The 22,359-nt window shown below is 40.7% G+C and overlaps 1 protein-coding gene across 1 annotated transcript in view; it reads right to left on the bottom strand.

Annotated features, from left to right (window-relative positions):
* Positions 1-22,359, bottom strand: part of HS6ST2 (heparan sulfate 6-O-sulfotransferase 2) — a 312,930-nt gene that overhangs the window by 43,281 nt on the left and 247,290 nt on the right. Inside the window, exon 5 of the mRNA XM_006772723.2 lies at positions 8,112-8,198. Coding sequence (XP_006772786.1) covers positions 8,112-8,198 — 87 coding nt within the window. The remainder of the gene's footprint in view (positions 1-8,111; positions 8,199-22,359) is intronic.

Below are 22,359 nucleotides of genomic sequence, written 5' to 3' on the forward strand. Positions count from 1 at the left end.
GCCCCCCAGGCCAGGTTTTCAGAATCCACTTGACCACATACTCCTGGTCAGACCCTGCCTAGCCCCAGCTGGCATCCTCCTGAGCCCTGACCCCCACCCAGCTCAGCCCAGCCCAGGGAGTTGGAAGGCAGTATTGAGCTAGGCCATGTTTATAGTTCCCTGGCACTGCTTAGGGAACTCCTAAATACACAGGGTGTCCCAAAATATGTATACACACACTCTGAATAATTATAAAGGCAGTGTTTATTAAAATACATTTCATTTTCAAAATTGAGTTATCAGCTGTTAAAGTGCGTATAAATTTTTTTGGAAACCGTGTGTGTGTGTGTGTGTGTGTGTGTGTGTGTGTGTGTGTGTAACTGATTTTCAACAAAGGTGCCAAGGTAGTTCAATGGAGAAATGATATTCTCCTCAAGAGACGGTACTGGAACAACTGAATATCTATAAGTAAAACACAACAAAACCTGGTTTTCTACTTTGTACCATATACAAAAGTTAACTCAAATTGACTAGTTGCTCTAAATATAAAACCTAAAACTATAGAACATCTAGAAGATGTAGGTAAAACCTTTGCAACTTTGGGTTGGGAAATATTTCTTAGATATACCAAAAGCATAACAGAAAAAATGATAAACTGAATTTCATCAAATTAAAAACATCTGTTCTACATTTGAATGCTTCTACATTCCAGAGTTTTATTCACTGTTGGATTGATAAAAACACAGATTTGGCCCAGAGGCATTTAGTCATTTATTGAGCCTCTGTAATCCCCTCAGCTCAGAAAGAGTTAGGCCAGGGGTCCTCAAACTTTTTAAACAGGGGGCCAGTTCACTGTCCCTCAGACCGTTGGAGGGCTGGACTATGGTTTAAAAAAAACTATGAACAAATTCCTATGCACACTGCACATATCTTATTTTGAAGTAAAAAAACAAAATGGGAACAAATACAATATTTGTATTTGCATGTGGCCCACGGGCCGTAGTTTGAGGACCCCTGAGCTAGGCTGAAAACTAAAAATATTGTGCTGAATGTACAGATAATTCTTTATTAATAGATGAATGGATGGACAGACAGATGGAGTAAGGAGGAAGGAAAGGTAGGGAGGAGAGGGGGAAAGAAAAGGAGACAGATATAAAGAAAGGCAGAGATTTATTACTTGGAGGAAAATGGAGTTCTGTTTAACATTGCTCTTCCTTGCATTCCTAGCCTTTCTCAAGTGGGAGCGAGAGAAGGGGAATTCCAGCCAGCACCTGAGAACTGGACATGATTCTGAGGACCACTGTTCTAGAGAGCAGCAGGTTAATTGAATGATTTTGTATGGCAGGTGACAAGGGAGAAAAATAGCTCCTGCTTTCCACTGCTCCATTAGCAGAACATTCTTTCTGACTAAACTATAGAGCAGCGGTTCTCAACCTGTGGGTTGTGACCCTTTTGGCAGTCGAACGACCCTTTCACAGGGGTCGCCTAAGACCATCCCTCATATCAGATATTTACATTACGATTCATAACAGTAGCAACATAACAGTTATGAAGTAGCAACGAAAACAATTTTATGGTTAGGTCACAACATGAGGAACTGTATTTAAAGGGCCAGAAGGTTGAGAACCACTGCTATAGAGCCATGACCAGCATAGACAGTCAGATATTTGGAGGGCATTTATTATGTTCGTAAGTATACTCTATCCTAACTATCACTGAGATGCATGTGAACCCCCTAGGAAACGTTTCCATGGCTGTACTCTTTACTTCTTAATCTTCCACTAATTTCTTGTCTTAGCCAATCTCTGGGCATTACTGATGTAGTTCCAGTGGTAATGGGGCTTCTGCTTCCCCATTTCTGGAGTTGGCAAAGCAGATAACCAGGCAAGCTGTGCCAACCAGAGTTCTCATTTGGTCAGGTCATACTGTCCTCAGTTGCAATATGTTGACAGCTGAAGCAAGCATAATCACTAGTTGATATTTATTAAGCACTTGCCATGTGCCAGGTGCTAGGAGAGACTTACTTGGATTGTGACATTTATCCTCATAATAGCCCAATGAGGTATGTACAAATTTAATCAGCGGTAGAGCCAGGATTCAAATCCAGGTCTATCTGGCTCCAAAGCTGATGTCATTTTATTTAAAGAGGTCTTTGAACAGCTGATAAGCAGGAGGTTAAACTTCAAAGTATTCCAAGCCTATGTGTTATTTACCTTTGTTAGTAAAAGTAATTTTCAAATGTCATAGGCTACGTTCCTGCCTTCTTAACAAATATAATTTCTGGGATAATCTAATTTTTTGCTATGACCAAAGCTTCTCTCATGACCCTGGATAGGGAATATTGAAGAAAAAGGCAATTAGGCTATAAATGAACTGACTCTCAGGCACAATATAATGAAAGCTGTGTTTAGGAATACATTCTTTAATTATATATATTTCAGAGAGGGAGGGAGAGGGAAATAGAAACATCAATGATGAGAATCATTGACAGACTGCCTCCTGCATGCCCCACACTGGGGATCGAACTCACAACCCAGGCATGTGCCTTGACCGGGAATCGAACCATGACCTCCTGGTTCATAGGTGGACGCTCAACCACTGAGCCATGCCGGCTGGGCTAGGAATACATTCTGACATCAGTTTATAATTTTGTCATTTGTCTTTTTCTATAAGGAAGCAATTGCAGGAGGGAACAAAGGGGGAGTGAAAAAAAAAAGGAGGAAGGCATGGAGATGGACAGATATCAGCTTAATGCTTTGGTTTGTCACAAGCCTCTGTGATATTAGACTTAATCTAATAGGTAAAATAAGGTACTATTGACATCATCATCACATAAAATTACAGTAGTTATTTGAAAAGTTCAATACTTACTTAGCCATTGATTACTATGTTCATACAACATACATTTTGAAGTGAAAGCACGCGCGCGCGCGCGCACACACACACACACACACAGAGTTTCATACACAGAGGCAAAACTAGGTATTTCAGTGGTAGTCACAGCCTGCTGTCTGAGAAGTAATACAATGCTCTCAGTGAGAGGAAACGACATAATCATGAGATCATAGTATGCAGGACTTGACTCTGGTGATGTACATATAAGCAGCTAAATCTGAACATAAAACTGTACCACTCTGAGTTCATACAAAAGAAACAAGACCTCACCTCATCTTTACTAAAGCAGGAAAGTTTTTTTTGGCTCCTGCCAACCAAAACCAAAAGAGTGTTGGTGTGTTTATTTATGAAGGTATATGCTTCTATTTTCATCTAGAGCAGTGGTTCTCAACCTTCTGGCCCTTTAAATACAGTTCCTCATGTTGGGACCCAACCATAAAATTATTTTCGTTGCTACTTCATAACTGTAATGTTGCTACTGTTATGAATCATAATGTAAATATCTGATATGCAGGATGGTCTTAGGCGAACCCTGTGAAAGGGGCCAAAGGGGTCGCGACCCACAGGTTGAGAACCGCTGATCTAGAGGCTGCTGAATAGATAAACAGGTCTGTTTGTTATGAGACAATTTTAGCAGAGCCAAGTTAGAGTCAGTCTTCCTGTGGCATCTGCTACCAGGGTAGGCTCTGGCTAGATCTGTGAAGTGAGCAAGGTTTGAGTTGGTTATCTTATATTTCCCTTTGGTACTGCTTTTTCTCTATTTCAGCATCTTTCTCTCTTTCTAGCCTGATTCATTTAGCCAGCACTTATGGTATTTAGTTCAACATTTATGGTATCATTTACGAGGCACTTTGCTTGGGTGGTCTGTCTAGACCTGTAATATTCATGGCATTCACTAGTATTTGAAAACTGAACTAGGTCTTTGTCATTCCATAGCCTGAGTCTATGTGAAAAAAAAGATTTCAAGCTGAGAGGAGTGATTGATTTACATCAACAGCAGCAACTGCCTGCAATCTAACGTTTAAATTGATGCCTGTGAATCAGTTTACACACACACACACACCCCACCTCAACACTGGTTGGCTGATTTGAGGGAGGCTAGCTGTAGTGATCCACAAGTTCTCTTTATTGTTTCCTGAATGAAGTGGTGTGTTAAAGGCTTGAGATCACTCAACAAAAATGTTGAGAAAAACTGACTGTCCAAACACAACTAAAATGATGGTATTTTAGAGAAAAGTAAAGCATCTAAAAAGTGCATACTATTTCCTTTTGTCATTATTACTGATGCATTTTTTTAAAGTATAATGATTCGAGTTTCTCCCCCAAAGTCTCCATTTTTACAGTGGCTAACAGAACCAACCCACACAGGTATCATGGTATATGGAGGGCAGTGCACTCAGCCAGACATCCTGAGACAAGGCTCCAAGCCTCCTTTGGCATGGTTAGTTGAAGTATCTTGCTATCTGGGAGAAGAACAGTGGCATATATTGTAGAAAGAGCATGGGACAAGTATGAGAAGATCGGAATTCTGGGCAGACCTGTGTGACTAACTAGGTATGTGACTGTGGGAAGTGACCGACCCTTCTTAAGTCTTCATATCCTTATCTTTCAGCAAGAGAGTTGGTCTCGTGTAAAGTACATTTTGATACAAAATGAAAATTTGTAATGGTTCTTGTGGCTACCAAGTATGATCAGTCTTCACAGGTTAAGTGCTTGCTGGGAACAACCAGTGGAGCAGCCAGTGGATTGTCTGTAGCCTGATGTTGGGCAGAATAAGAGAATCACATTACCAAAGAGAACCAAATGTGAGGTTAAATGCGGTGACCTGGCCTGGTTGGTCATAGGTCAACCTTGGCAAAACCTATGCTTCCTGTTCTCAGAGGTATGGTTCTGCACTGATTGGTGTTTGTTTGTTTGTTTTTCTTTTCTTTTTTTCTGTTCTGTCAATTTGGTTCACTGTTGGCAGAGAAGAAATTGGGTGTACGTCCCTCAAAGTCATTTCCAGGGTAGTCTGGCTCTGCCACTCAGACACATCCCCTTCCATCTGTTCCTCCCCAAAATAGAGAGTTGATTATCCAGTTTCTGGTCCAGGTAATGAAACAGCAAGCAGAACTGACATAACTTTCAAGCTGTAGGTTTCTTAAGCTACTCAGCATGCTACACTGCATGTCAGTTGCCCCAAATAGATTCAAGTCAGAAAAAAGGCATAATTGGCCATTCAGTTTTAACTCTGACCTAATCCACAACTCCAACTTGTTCTTATCAACATCTGAAGATTCTGCCCACCTTAGTGACTAATTTGCATTTACCACTTCTGACCTAAACTTGCTACGTGGTAAGTGGAGATAATTAGAGGGTTTAGGGGTCATTTCTCAGAAGCCTTCATTGATTGTCCCACATGATGTCTTCCCCACCTCAACCCTGACATTGGCTCTAACATAAGCACCTCATGATTGCTTCATTGTAAACATCTCATCACCATCCTCTGTCTCTCCTCTAATAAGACTGTGAGCTCCTTAAAAGCACTTATTATATCTTGTTTTTCTCTATTTTTGTCCCAGGGTCTAGCACAAAGGCACAAAATAAAAGCTCAATATTGTATAGATATTATTATTATAAATATTAATGTTAAAATAGGGTTTTCCCCAAAGTTTTCATTTGGAGACCCCATGTATGCACACAACATCTTCTCTAAGTTCCAATTTCCTCATACGTACAATAGAAATAATAATGGTGCCTATTTCATGAGCTTTTGGTGAGTTGGGATTTATGAGACAAAATGTATCAAGAGGTTGACCCACAGCATTCCCTCAACACATATTAGATATTATTTTTAGCCATGATGTATATTTGAGGCATTTTGACTTTTGCATTTTTTTTCTTTGAAAAACAGGAGACCCAATTTCTTTTCAGAGAAGAAGAGAACACTTTATCTCCCAGCTTTTATCTTGCCTCAGAATAACATAAACTCTTAAAGTCTGCTCCATACCCCACTGTCATTAAGTCAAATAACACAAGAAAACCCAGCTGAGCAGCAACCTCAATGCTGACTAGTGTGAAAATACACCACGGGAATATGTCCTGGGGTATAGAAATCTACCTGTCTCCATCCATCACCACCTTGCACTCCCAAACAAACAAACAAAAAATATATAGGAAATAACCACTCTGAACTATAAAAGACGTGCATACCCACTGCTAGACACTGTTCTAGAAAGTGTGAATAATGCCCCTCCCAATAGTTTCCCCATATTCATGGACGATCAGTACTGCTCCTGTTGTCAAAAATATCCTTGGAAGGAGAAAATGTGCAGAGACAGAATTTTTTTAACCCCTGAAAACTGATGGGAGATAAGTAAAAAAAAAAGGGTAGCTTGCATACATACCCATGAAGAGGATATTGGAAAACTTTTTATTTTACATCAATATCAAGAACAATAATGAAGAATTAAAAGGAACTAACAATCTGAGAGTTATATACATGGCAAATAAGAGACACCTAGCTCTAAATGTGTGAAGAGGGAGGCCCTCACCCTGGCATAAGCTTGGGATATGTCCAAATGCAGCAAGTGCAATATAAGATTGTGTTTATCTACTTAAGAATGCATTTATGCTGGCCTCCCACTGTTACCAACCTGGATATGGCATTAGGTATGCATTCTCTATGTCATCTTAACTCAAATGCTACCAACTGTTTCTTTTGTGGCTCACACTGAGATTCTGCACTCAAAAAGTATGAGGTTAGGTTCCTGCAAAGCCAAAAGAAACAAAACAATGCCCTGTTCAAAATGCAACAGCCATCATAATTATACATCAGGGTCTAATAAATAGGAGATTGCATCCTGCCTTGACAGTGTGGCGTTTGCGTACAAGGTACCTGGACAGGGCCTGTCATTTCTGCAAGCATGGGGTTGTTAAAACTGATTCTCCAATGCCGTCTCTATTAACTGAGAGTGCACGCTGGCGATGCATTGGGACTAATGCGGAAACATTCAGCTGATTGGGAATGTGTACACCATAATTTAGACAGCATTTTGATTGTGGTGCTCAGTGACAAATAACTGAAATGACTTCTAACTGATCTCAAAGATGTAGTCTTTTGTCTTCACCACTGCTTTTTATATTCTCCAGGATAGCCCACATTCAACTTCATATGCAAACCTAAAATGGTACTCAGGAAGAGAAAAAGAGGGGGGGGGGAAGGCAACCAATATACCTTTCACTTTGGGAATTGAATATAAGATCACATTAAAAGCGCAGCATTTATGGTCCAAGGCTGAATATATAAAAAAATATGACCATTACAAATTCACCTTCTGTTGCAAAGCCATGCTCTTGTAGTGACATATCTTATTGCTAGATTAGGGCTTTTAGCATGATGAAGGCATCTTTCATCTTCTCCTAGATGTGGCCTGGGTGCTTGTTCTGAGCTGTATTTCTACCTATCACAATGTCCCAATGTCCCACACCCTAGAGAGAGACAGCTTACAGAGAACCCAAGACATTCACCAAAGGACTATGGCCACTTTGAGAGGGAAGTGCCTAATTGGAGATATTGCATCTGCAGGGGATCACACCATTTCAGATTGCCGTGCTCTGCTAAATCCAAAGAGAGAGAGACATCAGCCAATGTTGTTTTCTGGAATTAGCCCAAAGCAGTAAATCCAACATCGCAAATATTCAGCCAATACAAGTTTTGGTGATACCAAAAAGACAGTTTCAGGTAGAACATGGTACATGCTAGTTACAAGAATATATATACTATGTAAATCAGTGATATGGTTACAATGTACATGCACATGTATTTAAACCAGGACATTTATGGAATGGCTTTCAGATTCTTTTAAATCAATCCTCTATCTCCATGTATTGATCAAAGACAAATTTTCATAGATTTTGAAAATCATAAAATGATTGATAAGTGCTGTTTTCCTTAATTTTTTAAACTCATAGTCCAAATCTTCCATTGCTGTAAGTCCTTGCCCTTTGTAGTCAGCCCTCAAAGCTATCTTTCCAAAGCCATCTCTTAACTTTCCCCTCTCTCTCCTTCTCTTTCTTTTATCCTTCCCACACCCAATATTCCTTACCCTTGCCTCACTCATTTAAATTGTCCAGTGAGAGGCACACAGGAGTCATTCCGCAAATCTCTTTTGAATGAATAGGAATGAATGACAAAATGAGGACAGCACACAGCTTTGTGATATCTATGTTAGTTGCACAGGGCATTTTTCACTTACTTCCCACTCTTAGATGTGTTCCGCGCCTTTTTAGATGATGGAGAGTTGGCATCTGGATTAGTGTTTGGAGAACCCCGTCTATCCTTACTATACCCACAGAAAGAATAGAAAATATATACAACAATGAACACAGAGACACAAAGCAATTAGTCATTTCAATTAAAGATTCTCAAGACCTCTCTCTTTCTCTCTTACCTCTCTTTTTTCTTAATCTCTCTTTCTTCTCAAAATAAAGCATGATCTTATTGAATTATGTCATCCAAAGGTAAAGAGAATGGGAACCATTGTTCAAGTTCAAAGAAAGCTCTCATTTTGGCATTGAAAGCTTGAGCTAGTGGATTCCATTAATGATGGCACCACAGCCCGGGCTCCAAGGGAGGCTCTAGCAATATTAGTCTTAAACATGAAATCCTCTCTTTTCAGTCTGGATCCTCTGTATTACAAGTTCAGTTCTGAAGCTGCTGACTTTTAGTGAAGTATAGGGATGCCAATTGACTTCTAAAAGTCTTTGGGAGATAATATCAGATGAATTAATAATTTTCATTCATAATGTTACACAGGGAGGCCATGAATTCAGTTATTCTTTTAGGAGAAGCATCACCTGCTTCATGAGTAATTAAATTTAAATCTCCACCTTCAATAATTCCACAGCTTATGTCAAACCCTGGAAACAATTACAAAATAAATCACTAGGATGGTCTGCTTAATCTCATCTAGTTAATAAATGCAGACAAATTAATCACTTGAAAGTAAACAAAAAGGAATAATTGAGTGGAGTCTTCTTGATTACTTTATTCTATTTCCTTTATCAAACTATTTTTATCATTATCTTCAATTCAGCTGCTCTGCCTTGAAATTATTGCTTTATTTCATCTTCAGATTTCCATGGAAACCAATTCAAAGCCTTTCTCGCCACTTGATGATGTGTGGAATTATTTATCATGATTTCATCGGAAAGATTTCTTTTGTTAGTAAGGTCTACGTCAGCATAACCTTTTATGAAAAGTGTAGAGAAAAAGAAAAATGCACATATTAGCTTTCAGTGAGTATAATAGAACCATCCAAGGGCATAGAATATTGTCTCAGAGAATGCTAAAGAGCTTACCAGATGTTTATGACTCTTTTAAGTACCTCAGAACTAGGTTCCTGCAAGTCGCTGTCTTTATATGTGGGGTGGGACTCACAAAAGATATTCTGCCCTGCACCACTCAGCTTTAAGTGTACATGGATGTGATTGGACAAGAGATAATCATGGGTTCCTAGTGATTGCAAAGGCAATATAGATGTGTGTGGGAACAGACAAGAGCTAATCAGGCAGGTAGCAAGAGCCCCAGCAGGTAGGATTCAGTGTGCAGGAGGTCCCAAAAGCAGTGCTTTGAAGTAGGAGACAGCAAGGTGAGCTTCGATACTTGTGCTGCGGTGGGTGACTCTCGAGAAAGTGGACATACCTTCTATCACAAAGGAGGCGTGAGAAGTCCACTGAGACAAAATGCCGGGATTCTGCACTTCCCTGAGAAGAATGTGGCTACATTCTGAGTGGAGATTACCGAACTCACACTGTGCTGTCCCTGCCCATCCATTATGACTTCCAGGCAAAGAACTCTTTAACTGTACCTGGCACCATCCCAGCTCTCCTGCTCCTTCAGAACCAAGCTCAGAAACTAAGGGATAACATTGAATAAGTGGATAAAAGACTTGTAACTCAGAAGAATTCAAAACCATATCTTTGAGAAGGTCAATGCAGTCTAATGCAAAGGACACACTATGCTATATGTTCCAAATGTGAGCAAGTTTCAGTTTCCTCATTTCCATGCCCTGGCCACTGGCCACTGAGCCTTCTCCTTCTAGCCCCTCAGTAGAACTTAAGGTGGTGGGAAACTTTACTGGAAGCATTCTAAAACAAGGGGTTTGGTCTTTTGATTTTGCCCGCTACTAGCTTCAGAGTAGGTGGTCATCTAGGACTCCCCAGAGTCACTAAGTTCGGGCATCGACATTCTTTTGAATTAAAGAACTCTCATTCCCACTGCTAAATTCCCATGTCTGGGCCTTGGGCGCAAGGGTCCTTTATAATCTGCATGACAAGTGATCCTGTTTAAGCTCAATGCAGGGCACAACAGGACACTAGGGAAACCTGTCAGCTGTCAGTGGCAGCCTTACTATTGTTAACTGCTGCTCTGGAGGGGGGCGGGTAGTCCTTCAAAGATCCAAATAAGGACCCCAATGACCTACTGGCAAATCCTGCAAGTGCTGATCTGAAGGGAATGAAGACGAAAACTCAGAAAAATCACACACGGAAGGTATGGCACCAAGAGTGAGGGTGAACAAAATCAAATAACTCAAAATGTTTCTACTGTGCAAATAGCAGATCCATTCACAGGGGCAAAATATATGTGAAACTGAGGGAGGGGCCAAGCAGAATTTGTAACAGGTGTGGAGTTGAACTTTGTAGACAACATACCTGTTATATAGAAAGGTTTGAGGAAAAAGAATCATCATTCCAGGCTGCCTAAGTAAGTATGGACAAGATGCCATAATTCTGATAGCATGAGAGAGAAGGACCTTGAGTTTTCCAGAAGTGCCCCATGAAGAGTAGGAGATAACCCTGCAGCTTCAGACTCTCTGGGAGCCTTAGAAAAACAATGGTCGAGGACCCAAACATTAATGTGCTACCAAGGACCCTGGCCACTAAAACACCCGGCAATCCCAGGGACTTCTAAGCCCTGCCTGCTTTTAGGGTCTATGGGTAGTAATTTGGAGTATATGAGGTGGGTAAGTGGGGGCTGCCTTGAATTAGAGCTAGTTTTCACTCACCTGAAACAGACCTACCCCAGTTGTCATCACTTTGTCTGTCTCTAGAGCACTTGTCAGCCCTCTTTACTTTCATCTCCTCTTTGGGTTGTGATCTGAAAGGCTGTGGCCTGAAATCCCCGAGGGCATGGCTCCAGGCTTCTTCCATTGCTCCTGAATAGCTATCCTCTTCTAAGGTTAAGATTCTTTCCTCCCTCCCTCACAACTCTGCCTCATCAAAGGCCTAGGAAAACAATTCCAGGTGAGGTCCTCATAGGAAAAGTTAATGAGTACCAGCACTCCTGTTTGCCTGGCTCAGCTGTCTGCCGCCATCTATGAAGTGAGCTCTTTTTCACAGGCCCAACAAACACCAGAAAATTGGGGAGAAATCTGTAGTATTCTGCACATTGTATTCAGGTGGGAAATCTGTGACTAACCTAACACTTCAGCAGTTTCAAAGTGTTTCTGATTGAATAATTTGATGCTGAAATGGTATTCAGTGTGCTTAACCCAAAATGGCAATCACATCCACTCCAATCTAGATTTTTCTCTTACGTCAGAGAGGTACTTAAGGGAGAAGAACCTAGTGATTTCAAACACACACCACTCACTTTCTTGATGGGGGGCATACAGAAACTTCTGCATTTTCTGTAGTACTTCATAAGCTCTTTTTGGAATTAATTTATCTCAAACCCATGAAAAAATAGTTGTGTTGCTCTAACTATAATAGTACTGACATTTAAAAAATTAACTTTCAGGTTCCTAGGAAGTTGAAATTGTATTTCAGAAGAGAGAGTTGGCCTATAAGACCTATTGTCTACAAATCTTTTATTTGGCACTTAGCATGTGATGCTTGCAGCGTTGTTTATATTTGTTTATCTTTCTTGCCAAATAGCTCGTATGAGGGTGCCCAAAATATTTGAACAGACAATCAAAAAAGCTGCATTTGGGTTCAGTGGAAAAGGAATGCTATGACTGATTATCAATGTCTGGCATGTGTGAGAGAAGGAAGTGATGACACACGTCACCTGTTTTCCACCCCTGAAGAAGAATGGTCTGGGAGGACTGGATTCTAGTTACTGATGATTGATCAACATGTGGATCACAAAGACAGGGAGCTTAGAAAGGATTCTCAAGCAAGCTTTCTCGGATAGTTGGCTAGTGTCTCTGAATAACAACAATCTTGATGTTTTCCAGTGTGTGTTCTTGTAAGTGATAACTAAGATGAAACCCAAGCTATTGTTAAGAGGTTATTTCAAGTGTCTCTGGGGAAATGGTAGCTTCTCTGTACTCCCCAGAGATAACCCTCAACTCCATAAAGCTGCCAGGATGAGAAAATGCACTTAAAATACAAAAACCCTACCAGAGATAGAAGCTCATTTAATTTGTTTCCCTAAACAGGTGCTTCTACAACAAATCTACCAGTGGTCATCTCTTGAGAGGTTTTTTAAATAATAATTGGTGTCTCCCCCCCCAAAAAAAAATCCTGCTTTTCTATGTTCTAACGGGCTCACATTTCGAAGTATGTTTTGCCCTGGTGCTATCATTGAGCAAGACAGCTCTTCAAATATTGATTTCCTTTAATTAGAGCTGATGAGACTTCTTTATTTCATTTTTCTATCAAGTGAGGTTATGTCCTGAGTGGTTCTCTTTCTTTGCTCCAAACTTTTTCATTTTCTTCTACCCTAAGTGTCTAAGTTAGAATCCATGCCCCTTTAAGTGTCCTGTACCCATTATGTTTATTTCTGTTCATCACCAAGCAAAGAATGTTCAGTTCATTAAGCTGTGCTTTTATTTAGCTTCCTCCCCTACTTTCCCTTTGCTTAACTGTGAATAATGACTGAGGTTTTTAAGAGAAGAGAAAAGCTCATCTTTATTGCTCTGAAGTCCAGTGTAACTGATCTCTCAGAAGCAACCTCCTATGATCAAAGCATTTATTCAGGAATCTTGAGTTCTTATGCTGACTGCCAGCAAGGCATACAATTTTTTTTTCTGTATTAGCATTCTCATCTGTAAAGCTGAGTACATTAAACTGATCAGGTAAACCATTCACACATAAGCTCAGGATTACTTTGTGATCGCAGAGCTCTTGGAAAATGCAGCTGGGACACTTGCATTAACTTGCCCTCTCCCCTTCCATCCATTAACTTTTCACTCTAACAACTCACCACAGAGGCATCAGGGACTGGAGCAATAAGCTTATTGATTATTGTTGCTATTTTTTTCTCTTCACCTCTTGACACATGCTGTTTCTGCCCAGGGAAGGCAAGCACATCCCTGAATGCCTCACTGGGATCAAGAACGAAAATGAATCAGTTCCTAAATTATACTTTTTCTCGTGTATGCTGGCTGTTCACTTACATCTTTACCAAGAGTTTGGACCCTAGGTTACAGATTATCAGAGCTCACTGGAATTGTATGTTACAACTATTGCATTCACATCTAGCTCTGGGCTTCTCTATCAGACAGGGGATTGAAGAGCAGAAAGTCATAGTTTTGGTATTACATAGTTTGGGGTGATTAAGACATGAAATATGTTGAGAGCATGGACCGGAATGGTTGTTATAGAGGTGGAAAGAAGGAAATCATATCAATCTATATATATAAAAGCCTAAGCAGCCATTAAGGCGGAACAACCAGTCACTATGATATGCACTGACCACCAGGAGGCAGACACTCAACACAGGAGCTGCTCCCTGATGGTTAGTGCGCTCTCACAGGGGGAGCGCCGCTCGACCAGAAGCCGGGCTCATGGCTGGCGAGTGTAGCTGCCACGGAAACAGCCTCTCCCAACTCCACAGCAGCACTACTGAGCAGCGGGCAGCAGGCATAGCCTCGATTCGGGCTCCTCCCTGGCCACCTGCCATTTGGCATACTGGTACATCCCCCTGAGGAGTCTCAGACTGCGAGAGGGATGTCCGACTGCCGACTTAGGCCCGATTCCAGTGCCATTCTCTGTAGAAGGCAGTTGATCTAAACAACTCAGTGACTCAGGGAAGCACAGGGAACTCAGGGTGAGCCTGCCTTCATGCTTGATTCACTAATTGATGGTGTTTGCAAGACAGACCGTGGTGGCCCAGCCTGTGCACATGCAGCAGCTGCTGAAGCTCAACCAGCAGGCTATGCAGCAGCAGAAGGCCATCCAGCCAAAAGCCAGCAGGCAGACATCCCCTGAGGGGTCCAGGACTGCAAGAGGGCACAGGCCAGGCTGAGGGACATCCTCACCCCCCACCCCCATCAGTGCGCCGGGCTTCTAGTAGGAAATAACTGAACTTCTGAATTGACTACATGTGGAGGACGAGAATAAAGCCTAATGAAAGCTGCTGAGAAGGTCTGGAAGCACTATGACTGTGAAAACAGAGGTGCCAATGAAAGAGACAGATTAGCTGGGAGGGGAATCTGGACTACAGAAGATGACAGAATTGGTTTCAAACATATTGAGTTAGGGTGTTGATGGACAGTGTCCAGCAGGCAATTAGAAAGATAGCACTGCAGCTCAAGAAGAAAGACAGGGTCAGATGTACAGTCATTGCTCCAAAGTGACAGTCAAAGTAAGATAAATAATGAGGCCTGATGGGATAGCCTCATTGTGAATAACGGAGTAGATATTTCAGGCTTGGGACAGCATATGCCAGAATATGCTTTCTTCCATCCCAGTTTATGAGGATTTACAAAGGCTTATACCCCAGGAGTCCAAGTAAAAGAGCCTGACCCAGTTAAGTTAGTTTGTAGAGTCCAATGGTAAGATTAATGAGGGAAATCACAGGCCTTATCCTTGTGTGGGCCAGTCACTTTCTTCATCCCATGCCCATAGCCTACTTTTCCCCATTCTCCTAGTCCAGCCAGACTACTTACAGATGTCAAGGTGAGGTGGGTGCCAAGAGGTGAGGTGGGTGGCAATCATTGTCAACCCATTCCCATGACAAAAACACCTCACAATGTGTACTCAATGCTGCTGTCATCATGGTGTAAGGTGGGCAGTCTGGTAGATGAACAAAACTGAGCTGTAAACTTTGGCTTCACTTGTAGCTCACATCTTTTCTGTTTTGCTCTCCTTTTCCAAGGACTAAGCATATATCAGGGACTATACCTTTAATGGTACTAAATTCCACTCCTATTTTTCTGCATGATGCCCTTCCCGTTTCCTGTTCTCAGTCTTTTCACTGTTCCTCATTAACTGGCACCCTCAGCCACCTTCTCTTAGCATGCGGGGTGGAACAAGAATGTCACCACAGTTGGGGGTAGGGACAGCCTGTCTGGGAGCAAATCAAGGACTTTGCCCTTGGAAAGCCAAAGTATCCTAGGCTTCCTGAGTTGACCTGAGTTCATGAGGGCAGTGGTTAAGGAACTACTGTAAGGCCATTACCTTTCCCAAAGTGAGGCAAGCTTTGGCCTTTATTTAGCCCTGGGTCTGTAACCTAGCCACTGAATCACTTAACTTCTCTAGGTTTCAGTTTCCGCATCTGCCCGTCCTATGTCTTAGGACCATAGTGTAGTTTTGAAAATTATAAAATGTTGAACAATGTATTCATGCAAAAATGCTTTACATTGTTTGGGGCCTTGGGAACATCATGATAAGTGTGACAAGGTTCCTGCCCTCAAGTGACCCAAAGACTAGTGGAGGAGGTGAGTATGTTAGCAGATACACAAGACAATGTGACAAATGGGATAAAGCCAGTGTGAGAAAGTGCTAGAGAAATAAACTGGAGTGGCCGGCTATGCTTGGGGAAATCAGGAACTGAAGAAGTAAAGCTGAGTTACTAATAAAAATTATGAGTGTGAGTTCCCATTAAAAAGTCAGAATATAAAATCCAGGTTATGAGTATTTTCACAAAATAGAATGAAATTATTCCCATCCTTAGTTTGAAACACTTTTCTCCCAACAGTGGCTCATAGACTTAATCATATGTTGCAACCACCTAGAGAACTTAAAAATGCAGAAGGTGGGCAGAGTTTCTGTTTCAACAGGTCTAGGATAGGGCCTGAGTGTTTACACTTCTAACAAGTTCGCAGGGACATCAATGCTGCTGGACTATGGAGCACACTTTGAGAACTGCTGCCTCAAAAGAAGCGTGAGACAGCCATACTCAGTGGCAACAAAGATAACAATGAGCCCTATCTATCCATAGTCCCTGCTTTCCAGACAATGTAATGAGAATCTGCCTGATAAAGTGCCCTCACTATATTACTCCTGAGTCAGAAAAGAGGAGAACGCAATGGGCTGCCGACAGACATCCTGCTCTAGAGAAGCTCCTCTTTCCTACAGAAGTGGCAATTACTGCAAACACCACAGAGTGGAGCTCAATAACAGGTGAGAAAGAATTGGATCTGACAGCATTAATTGAACTTGAAATTCCATTTACTGAAAATGTTCTGGCATAATTAAAAATTCACAACTAGAGCCCAGTTGGTAAACATGGTACATTAGGGAATCCCCAGAGTAGGCCAGAAAAATCTCAGTGAACCTTTTAAGAAAAAGCCAAAGAGGCCACTGCTGTGGCAGGAATTAGAACCCAGAGAAACAACACAAGTCAGACCACTTACTTAGAAGTGAGATACTGACATTGCACTGCAGGATGATATGAACCAAGGGCGTTAGGAGTCACGGTGGAGGCAGGGGACTGATCACTTATTCATTTCCTTTTCCCTGGTGAAGTCACTTTCCATTTACTTTCTACAAAATATGTTCTTATGGGATTTTCAAGAATGTCCAAACTGCTGTACATTACACACACACACACACACACACATATATATACAAATATATATATATCTCCCCTATCTACAAATATATATATCTCCCCAGTGGGGACCCCCACCCTGATCCAGGACACCCTTCAGGGAGAGCTGGGGTTATTCTGTCCTTGACAGAGCTGGAGTAACTTAGAGAAGTTGAGTCACTGAGGCAGGTTGGTCCTGCCTAACGAAGGCCTCTGAACTTAACATTGGGGCATCTGGACACAATTCTCTAGCTACATGTTGGTGTCCAAAACCAGGCGTGTTCAAATATATCCTTGTTGCTGAACTTGGCATCTTAGGTGCTTTTCTAAGGGGATGAATGAATTGAAAATTTACAAGTCCAGTTGGCTCCTTAGAAATCAAGTATAAGGGCCATGTCAAGAAGGTGTTGAAAATACTTACCGAAGTAGCAGAAATTTTCTCTCAACCATGTTCCAATGGGTCTCTTAACAGCCCTGAGTCTCTACACCAAAGGTTTTTACACTTTTATCTTAAATCTTGAAAATGTTTTCATTTTTAAACTGCTCAAGCTTCACTCATTTAGATATCACACATTTATTTAAGTGCATGCTATTTCTAAGTAGGGTCTCCTCTGCAAATGCTATCTGTTCCATGATATGTACATATCACTTCTAAATTTCCTTTTTGAATTAAACCCAATAGTTGGCTTTGCTCTGTTGTCTTAAAATTTGGAAAACTAAGAATTGTTTTACAGTGTGTGTTCATAAAAGATTAAATTCTTACAGTTCATGGGAGCAAAACATTTCTTGTTGTATCTCACCCACTAATCACTGTTAAATGCTAGACTTTGGCCCTGATTGGGTGGCTCAGTTGGTTGGAGCGTTGTCCTGTACACCCAAAAGGTTGCAGGTTCGATCTCAGTAGGGGCGCTTATGGGAGGGAACCGATCAATGTTTCTCTCTCACATTGATTTCTCTCTTTCTAAAAAAAAAACCCACAAAAAACAGTACGCACATCTTTGGCATCTTTGGGTGAGGATTTTAAAAAAATTATATACCTTGTATAATTTATAACAATATATTTATATTCATGAATATGAGTTTTTAGTAACGGTATAGTCTAACCCAGTGATGGCAAACCTATGACACGTGAACTCATTATTTTGGTTGATTTTTCTTTGTTAAATGGCATTTAAGTATATAAAATAAATATCAAAAATATAAGTCTTTGTTTTACTATGGTTGTAAATATCAAAAAATGTCTATATGTGACACAGCACCAGAGTTAAGTTAGGGTTTTTCAAAATGCTGACACGCCGAGCTCAAAAGGTTTGCCATCACTGGTCTAACCCAAGACTCTTAGCTGAGCCAAAGACTGAGGCTCTCTGTTGAATATACCCCGCCCCATTCAAAGGAAGGAGTTATAGAACTACTGAGCTATAAGCGTCCTTAGAGTTAGTAAAGTCTGGAGAGGAGAAGGGATATACACAAGGATGTAACATTAAGTTAATAAAAGAACTTGGCAGGCACCTAACAAACAGGGCCAGAGCTCCCACAGAGTACAGAGCAAGGAAGGAAGGCATAGGACCAAAGATAAGGTAACAGGAATAAATTGTGCCTCCATTTGCAAAGTTAGTAATAAAAACAAACAAAAAAAATGGTGGACAACATCTTTCTTTTTTCTTCCTTTTTTTTTTTTTTTTTTTTTTGGTGAGGGGAGAGTATGTAGAAGGAAATGGCAGGTTCCATTTGTGGTTATGTTGAGTTTTGTGTGCCTTTAGGATGCCCAAGCAACATGTTTCATTGACAATTGGAAAAATGGATGCACAACTTAGCTGGGTATAGATATCTCAGTTGAGGAATGGTCTCCAGAGACTTAGGCATCTTTAGAATATTGGTGGTAGTTGAGAACTTTATAAAGTAGAAGAGATTACACAAAGAGTGTATAGAATGAGAAGAGAAGAGCCTGGGAAGAAAGCTAAGAAGAATAAGCTAGAGTGGAAAAAGTGGTCTCCTGCAAGCCAAAGGAGACACTGGATCTGGGGGCATGAGTGTTGCAATCATAAGAGACTCATTTGCTGATTATAAGCCAGTTTTGTGTCTTGGGTTTCTAGCTACTGCATGTTACTTTCCCCATAGTTACTTTCTCATGTTACTTCTGATTAGTTGTAGTCTTTCATCAGTCATGCTGTCCTTTATAATGCCAAGAGTATTTGATAGAAAACAAACCTCTTGATCATATACAACCCGTTCTCATCAATTCCTGGAAAGGATGACCTGAAATATGCTGAAGGAAGCATCTTGCACCAAACAAATCCATAATTATAGGCTTTGGGTATATTTTTTCCAGTCTGACCTCATTTATTTCAACAAAGATAAAACAAGAAACTGTTTTAGTGTCTAAATAAATGAAGGAACTGTACTAAAGTTTATGCAAATATGGTTGCTATAATCTCCCAAAGAAACCATTGGTCTGCTTTTCATTATTGTTCCTGTTGTTTGCTTCCTCTATTATGTGCAAAATCAGAAACGGGCCTTATTGTTCTTCCCTTGCCTTCAAAACTTCAAGAAAATCTTGGCTCGGGAATAATTAGAATTTTAGTCAGTCATATGACAAGACCCACTTATTTTGAACACTTGGGAAGGGCTGGGCTTCCTAAGACTCATGATATTACCTCTGTTACCTCTTTGTAAGATGGATTCTATGCTTTGAAAAAGACAGCCCTCTGGTTCCCCCTATCCACAAACAATCAATTTCCTACTTAATTAACTTTTTAAAATCCTATACAAAATGGATATCCATGCGTTTTTCTCAGTAGCAAACACTGAAATCACAATGCATTATCTCATTGTCTGGGGGTATTTCTCGGGTTATGGGAAATGGAGAAATGGAAATATAGAAAACTATAGCCAGTGATAAAAATATGAAAGGCAGAAATGAAGCTTACTACTGCAAAAGTCTAAATGAAGTAAAGAACTAAATCCTTGTGGAAAATGTCCGTATTGCTGGCCGGGAGTAGAATCTACTATGGAAAGAGCCTTCCCTATTCCTTCCCTCAACCTTTGTGAGAAAATGACTGTCTTGACTATGTTATGAAAGGATGCCATGAATATTCAACCATTTCCAGATTCCTCTCAATGGGGGACATATGAGTGAGGACACCCCAGTGGTGAATTGTAAAGAATTATTCTATGTGATATAGGCACATAACTTAAGCTGTAAAGGGGTAGAACCTTCATTGGGGCTCAAGAATGTCAGCTAATCATCAAGACCTTGGCCATGACCAGTTCTTCAGATTGTCCTGAAAGTAAAACTGAAGATTCTAATAAGGAAAAACCAGAATTGAGAGGAGAGGCACCCAAAAAGCTTCCTAAAAGGTATACAAACAATCTTTGTTGCTTAGGAGCATAAGAAATGTGCTTTTAAAAGCTGTTCAATGTTTCTCCTGGGATACTTAAAATTATAAATTTTGTGGCCTGGTCTATTGTATGCTAATTATGGTTTTCCTTCTTTTTTGAGCATGGTTTACTAAAGTCACCTTCGATATTCTCAGCTTGTCTAAGACTTATGGGAAGCATTAAGTTGCAGAAACTCAAAAGGAGATGAAACCCCAGAAGGAAAGTGTGACCCTGCTACTCTAAGCAAGTTTTGTTGTTGTTTCTTTCTTTGAATTTCCCTGAGGAGTTCTTGCTCTAGTCATCCCTTGTAGGCCTGGATGGGAGTTTTCTTTAAATTAAGGGCACATGTCCTTGACTTCCTACTTGCCCTATTGTCAAACTTCAGTCATATCTTGTCAAGGTACATTGTCCAACTGCCCATGGTTCCAGAGAAAGGTTATCCATAGTCAATGCAAGACCACAAGCTGCAGCAAGCTACAGGTCTGCAGGCCAGGGGCCTGACCCCTCCAGTTTGTTTCTGGGCACAGTACAGCGGTTTTGTTTCCTTAATATCTGTTCTGGAATAGACTTTCCCTTTCAAAAAATTAGCAGATAGAGCAATTAATTCTGTCAGGAGATGGCTACAAACTGAAAGTCCAATAAAGCACCAACTAAAACAATCCTAGAATCAGTAATTGCCACAACTCAGCCAATCCCCATGCTAGAAGTTTCTGATTTAAGTGAAAATTTCCTTATTGGTAATTTTATCCAACTGGCTCCAGAGATAATAAAAAACCAGGGAGGTTCATGCTACTCTATGCCCCCTGTCACTTTTTCTAATACTTAGAAATACAAAAATTACAATTAAAGATTTATATACGTAAAAGCATCAAATCTAGTGGGGAATGAGGGCTACAACTAACAGAAACACAGTTCATCCCAAGGAGCTCAAGGTACAGAGCCAACATCATGGGCTAGTGAGAAGGCAGGTTGGTGTTAAACCATCACAGACTAGGCCACATAATTTTTTTTTGTAATTTATTACCCACCACTATCTCACATTCAAGATAGTTGAATCCATCTATAACATGATCCTGGATAAAAATTCAGATCAATGAAAATATTTTTAAAAGGGAGATCCATTATCAAAATCTTGGACTACATGATAAGTGAAATTGAGTGCTAGAGCTAGCTCTGAATTTCCTAGCAGCCAAGGCCATAAGGGAAACATACTGGGTAATAGCATTCTGAACTTGTGATAAAAAGGAAGGGTATCATTCTGTCAGGGAGTCAAAATTATTCCTGGTACCAAGTCTAAGCAAAGACTTTTTGGGGGAGAAATACAAAGCATTTTCCATGGGGCCGTGTCTTATACAGACTTTTTAAAAGGTCAAGTAGACTGGAGTATAATTTCCACACTTGTCAAATTCACCCATGTTTATTTACCAGTAACAGCTAAGGAAACCATATTAGAGTAGGCAGATAAGCTCAATGGGTGCAGCCTTCCTGGTGATCTAACTTGACACTGGGGAGCATGGGCCTTAGACCAATGGCTCCACAAACCAACTGCTCCTTGGACAGCAGCAAGGAATGTTCCCATTGAGTCATCTTGTGTCAATGGGCTTGGGGATTTCCTTCCCCAGCACAGCTCATCTGCCTGGATCCTGTCCCTACATTAGCAGTTATATCTATCAATATCCCTTTGGGAGCTAGTGATGTGGCCAAAAACTGCAGGAAGAATTTCTCCCTATTTGCCTTGGACCTCTTTCTAATTCTTTGTTCAGGATTCTTGGGACATAGAACTCTTGTCAAACTCTACCACCTGTTCTCTTATCATAATCTGCTCCTTGTATTGCCAATTCTTCTTCTACGCTTCCTATCAATTCCTCAGGGCAGGGCAGTGGCTCATCACCTGAACTGCAAATCTAATTATTTGGTATTCTTTGCAGGTTTAGAGGCCTTTTTGTTTCTTCCTTGCCCATAGGTTTCCAAGGAACAGAGTATAGAAATAGATATCTTTCCCCAAAGGCATACTCACTTGTAATCAAAGAGGACACACAAAAGGCACTGGAGCAAACAAAAGGCTCCCTCTTTCTAGACCTCAACAAATTAAAATCCACATTAATTAATTCTTTGGCCCTTTAATTATTTCTGGATTAAATATACTGGGGTGATTTTTCATTCCAGCCCAGGTTGCTGCAGGCTCAATAATTCACTTAGGGAATTCTGACATAATGTATTTAGCCCTGCTTGTCTATGGAGTCAAAAGTAGTAAGTCGTTAGCAAGTAAGAGGAATTAATTAGACTTTTGTAAATTGACACTCATGAAAGATGCTAGTTCTATCCAGATTTTTAGACGAACCAGGCTCAGAGTTACGTGGCAA

Source organism: Myotis davidii, unplaced genomic scaffold, assembly GCF_000327345.1.
Source record: "Myotis davidii unplaced genomic scaffold, ASM32734v1 scaffold1706, whole genome shotgun sequence".
NCBI lineage: Eukaryota > Metazoa > Chordata > Mammalia > Chiroptera > Vespertilionidae > Myotis > Myotis davidii.